This window comes from Agrilus planipennis, unplaced genomic scaffold, assembly GCF_000699045.2.
Source record: "Agrilus planipennis isolate EAB-ADULT unplaced genomic scaffold, Apla_2.0 scaffold41, whole genome shotgun sequence".
NCBI classification, from domain to species: domain Eukaryota; kingdom Metazoa; phylum Arthropoda; class Insecta; order Coleoptera; family Buprestidae; genus Agrilus; species Agrilus planipennis.
The window spans coordinates 222,082-227,353 of record NW_020442445.1 but is presented as its reverse complement, the minus strand read 5'-3'; the positions used below and the strand labels follow the sequence as shown (position 1 = coordinate 227,353).

At 31.5% G+C, this 5,272-nt stretch overlaps 1 protein-coding gene across 4 annotated transcripts in view; it reads left to right on the top strand.

The window, feature by feature from the left end:
• Positions 1-5,272, top strand: part of LOC108733596 (inositol hexakisphosphate kinase 1) — a 36,000-nt gene that overhangs the window by 22,805 nt on the left and 7,923 nt on the right. For 2 of the 4 annotated variants that reach the window (XM_018464819.1, XM_018464821.1), the window contains exon 2: positions 2,631-2,908. In XM_018464819.1, coding sequence (XP_018320321.1) covers positions 2,750-2,908 — 159 coding nt within the window. In that variant the 5' untranslated portion in view covers positions 2,631-2,749. Of the gene's footprint in view, positions 1-2,382; positions 2,480-2,546; positions 2,569-2,630; positions 2,909-5,272 lie in introns of those variants that run through there. The other 2 variants (XM_018464820.1, XM_018464822.1) reach the window with 2 other exon arrangements.

The window sequence follows — 5,272 nt, the reverse complement described above, 5'->3', positions numbered from 1 at the left end:
TAATCATATTAAACTTTCTGCAAAATTCTCAAAAAAAATTATTTCGAATGTATTTCCCCAATGCAAAAACAATAAGTAAAATTTAAGTAAAGTTTAAACTTAGAAACTTAAAATTTCAAACGTTTTGAAGGTATAGGATAGAAGTATTTGTGGCAACGCTCGATTCTGGCACACCTCGTTCCCGTCTATATTCAAAATAATAATAATATAATATGTGTGTATTATAATATTACAAGCTATTTCAGTGCCCTTTAACGTGCGACTCCCGCTAAACGCGCCAGTGGATCCTGCAATAAAATTGCAGACGAATTTATAATTTTTCCGAAAAATTTCAGTTAGTCGCACTTTATTTATCTGCTGATTTGTTTGAAACGAGAAAAATGGTGAAATATAAACAACAAAGTTTAATCCACTTATCAACAAAATACACATTTTTGATCTAGATGGCTGTTTTGCCGTCTGAGCTGATAGGAGATTGTTAAAACAATTTTAATCATTTCCGGATGATGCCAACTTAGATGACGAAACTGGCGTCGAGTGCAAAAGTGTGTATTTTGGTGCTATAATAGGTGGATTAGACTCTGCTTTTACACCAAAGGTTTCACAATCCGGTTCACCGGTTAAAATATCGATAATAATCGATAAAAATACCGAAACTTTCTATTAATTACAAAAATTAGGTGTTTATAACTTCACGCCTAGAAAACCTAATGTACAAACTTAATTTTTGGTTTCACTGTAATACTGCATTATTTATATTAATGTATCTACAAATTAATGTCCACGTTATAGGCTATAATACAATATAATTATTATTTATTACTTATTACCACATGAAACATAATTTGCGGTGCATCATTAACGTGGAATTTTTAATGAACATATGTGATATATTCATAGTATAAAAATGCGTCAAAACAATAATAATTTCGTTAGTTATCTGATAAAAACTGAGATAACATACCGTATGGCTCATGTTTCGCCCTATTTGTAACTCAATACCACAATATTTATGAACTAAATATAAGTATTTTTGATACCAAAATAGATTGATTTAGTAAAGACATATCGTATTTTAAACGCTATATTTTCATTATTAAATATTAAGATCAAGTTAATTCCAAATTTAAAATTTGATAAAAATAAAGTATTTGATACAATTAAATTTCACACAATTCCTATAATTTTTAACATACAGGGTGTCTTACGGTGACTATCAGAATATTTAGGAAAGTACTTCGATTTAAATTTTGAAAATTTGGACAATCCTCAATTAAAATGATCTATCTAGTGCTTCTGGTTATACCGGAAGTTGACATCAACTTCGTTATTTTAAATGGAACACTCTGTACTACTGTATTAATGGTATGTTTCGACTCGCTTTTAATGTTCCACGAATGTTCAGTTTTAAAATAAATTTTAATGTAGTTTGGTTGTCATATTTATACCAAACTAACGCGTGGCGAAGTTTTTGTTCGTTTACATATTGTCAATGCACATGAACATCATACCGTGAATCCAAAAATCTGTTACATCAGTAATTATATCTATATTAATACAGTACAAATATTGTACGTGTTCTGAACATGAATTCAGCGGTGTAGTTGTCACAATTTTGCACGTATAACTAAATTTCTAGATCAAAATTAAATCAGCATACTAACGGTCTCAACTAAAATAAAAAGTGATACGTGACGCAGTTGGAGGCATATTAGGATTATAAATGTTGCACTCGATGTTTGGAATTAAAATCGGTTTTATTTTGGGAATACGTTGAAGGAGAGTTTCGTTTCCAAAACCGCGAATTTATGTAAGTGCTCTGGCAATACAGGAAATATTATTAGAAAATTATTTATTACACTTTCCGGCAGCTATTTATCATTTTCTACTGATGAGTTTTTAAAAGCTGNCCTTCTTAGGCATGAAGGTCTAGTCAGAGACATATTAGAGGCAGAAACAGGAGTTAGGAGGGGTAGAGGTAGACCTAGATTAGATTACTCTTCGCAAATAGTTAAGGATGTGGGTTGTTCTAGTTTTAGGGAAATGCGAAGTTTAGCTCAGGATAGGAAAGAGTGGAATACGTGTCCAACCAGTCTTAGGACTGATGACCTTATGATGATGATGATGATGATGATTGTCAAAGTTACAGAAAACGACATAGGATACCTTCTATACAGAAAAATTAGTTACATGTGGTCATCGTTGATCATTTACGCGTATTTAGGACATCATCGTTATAAGCGAAATCGCGGATAAAACCTAGTTAGTAATAAAGTTAAATTTTGTCAGTTTCAATGTCAATTTTGTTGTTTTCTATCAGACTTGCTGTGAACTGACATTACACGTTCATCACTCCATTAAGTAGAACAATTTTTGTTTTAGTATTTACATATTTTGTAAAACTTGGAAAATGACGAAAAATTTTTAGTGAAAATTCCCTTCGTTCGAAATGCAACCGGAAATATCCTGCTTTGAGAAGGTCAGTTGCTTGCAAGAGAAGAGCCGATGACGTATAGAGCCCTTGTCAAAATTTCCTTTGTACAACATCTCAAAAGCAAAGCAAATGCAGTTAATGCAAATATACTAAAAGTATGTATATAATTTTCAAGACATTTTCTTTTATGTTTCAGATAGAGGAGCCTCCTGATTGGAGCTGCCTTCGACTATTTTCGTTCTATCATTATCACTACATTTGAATAAGTTAAAAATTGGTGACACTTTCGGTGTTGGTTATACAAGGCGTGTGGGGATGGTTTACCTGTTGGCCGACTGGGGTATGGGAGATTCTGAAACCCGAAACCGACACTATGCAGAGAACTCACGTGATCTCTTGCGTTTTAACCAACACTCTACTGAACACCTTGATGTCATTAATGATGAAATCGACTTACATCCACTTAGTAACCAAGTAAGTCAACTATATTTTAAAATTATAGATAATGTACATTCTACAAGTATCTGGTAATTCATTGAATTTATCTCAATTGAAATATTTCCAGATATATGTACATGGGCACCTATATCTGATAGTGATAATAGTGTATTTGTTGTTAATCATATTAAACTTTCTGCAAAATTCTCAAAAAAAATTATTTCGAATGTATTTCCCCAATGCAAAAACAATAAGTAAAATTTAAGTAAAGTTTAAACTTAGAAACTTAAAATTTCAAACGTTTTGAAGGTATAGGATAGAAGTATTTGTGGCAACGCTCGATTCTGGCACACCTCGTTCCCGTCTATATTCAAAATAATAATAATATAATATGTGTGTATTATAATATTACAAGCTATTTCAGTGCCCTTTAACGTGCGACTCCCGCTAAACGCGCCAGTGGATCCTGCAATAAAATTGCAGACGAATTTATAATTTTTCCGAAAAATTTCAGTTAGTCGCACTTTATTTATCTGCTGATTTGTTTGAAACGAGAAAAATGGTGAAATATAAACAACAAAGTTTAATCCACTTATCAACAAAATACACATTTTTGATCTAGATGGCTGTTTTGCCGTCTGAGCTGATAGGAGATTGTTAAAACAATTTTAATCATTTCCGGATGATGCCAACTTAGATGACGAAACTGGCGTCGAGTGCAAAAGTGTGTATTTTGGTGCTATAATAGGTGGATTAGACTCTGCTTTTACACCAAAGGTTTCACAATCCGGTTCACCGGTTAAAATATCGATAATAATCGATAAAAATACCGAAACTTTCTATTAATTACAAAAATTAGGTGTTTATAACTTCACGCCTAGAAAACCTAATGTACAAACTTAATTTTTGGTTTCACTGTAATACTGCATTATTTATATTAATGTATCTACAAATTAATGTCCACGTTATAGGCTATAATACAATATAATTATTATTTATTACTTATTACCACATGAAACATAATTTGCGGTGCATCATTAACGTGGAATTTTTAATGAACATATGTGATATATTCATAGTATAAAAATGCGTCAAAACAATAATAATTTCGTTAGTTATCTGATAAAAACTGAGATAACATACCGTATGGCTCATGTTTCGCCCTATTTGTAACTCAATACCACAATATTTATGAACTAAATATAAGTATTTTTGATACCAAAATAGATTGATTTAGTAAAGACATATCGTATTTTAAACGCTATATTTTCATTATTAAATATTAAGATCAAGTTAATTCCAAATTTAAAATTTGATAAAAATAAAGTATTTGATACAATTAAATTTCACACAATTCCTATAATTTTTAACATACAGGGTGTCTTACGGTGACTATCAGAATATTTCGGAAAGTACTTCGATTTAAATTTTGAAAATTTGGACAATCCTCAATTAAAATGATCTATCTAGTGCTTCTGGTTATACCGGAAGTTGACATCAACTTCGTTATTTTAAATGGAACACTCTGTACTACTGTATTAATGGTATGTTTCGACTCGCTTTTAATGTTCCACGAATGTTCAGTTTTAAAATAAATTTTAATGTAGTTTGGTTGTCATATTTATACCAAACTAACGCGTGGCGAAGTTTTTGTTCGTTTACATATTGTCAATGCACATGAACATCATACCGTGAATCCAAAAATCTGTTACATCAGTAATTATATCTATATTAATACAGTACAAATATTGTACGTGTTCTGAACATGAATTCAGCGGTGTAGTTGTCACAATTTTGCACGTATAACTAAATTTCTAGATCAAAATTAAATCAGCATACTAACGGTCTCAACTAAAATAAAAAGTGATACGTGACGCAGTTGGAGGCATATTAGGATTATAAATGTTGCACTCGATGTTTGGAATTAAAATCGGTTTTATTTTGGGAATACGTTGAAGGAGAGTTTCGTTTCCAAAACCGCGAATTTATGTAAGTGCTCTGGCAATACAGGAAATATTATTAGAAAATTATTTATTACACTTTCCGGCAGCTATTTATCATTTTCTACTGATGAGTTTTTAAAAGCTGTGCTATTTTCGGCGCAAGAAATATGAGGTGATGATTGCTTCTAGCAATAAAAAATTAGCAACGTTTAAACACTTCTCATTTCAACAGATTGAATAAATTTTATTAAAAAAAAAAGAACGATTTATGTAATGACAAACAACTTACGAGGAGTCGGTTCTACTAAGTCATCATCATATGGTCGTCAGTCCTAAGACCTCAACTCTTTCCTATCCTGAGCTAAACTTCGCATTTCCCTAAAACTAGAACAACCCACATCCTTAACTATTTGCGAAGAGTAATCTAATCTAGGTCTACCTCTACCCCTCCTAACTC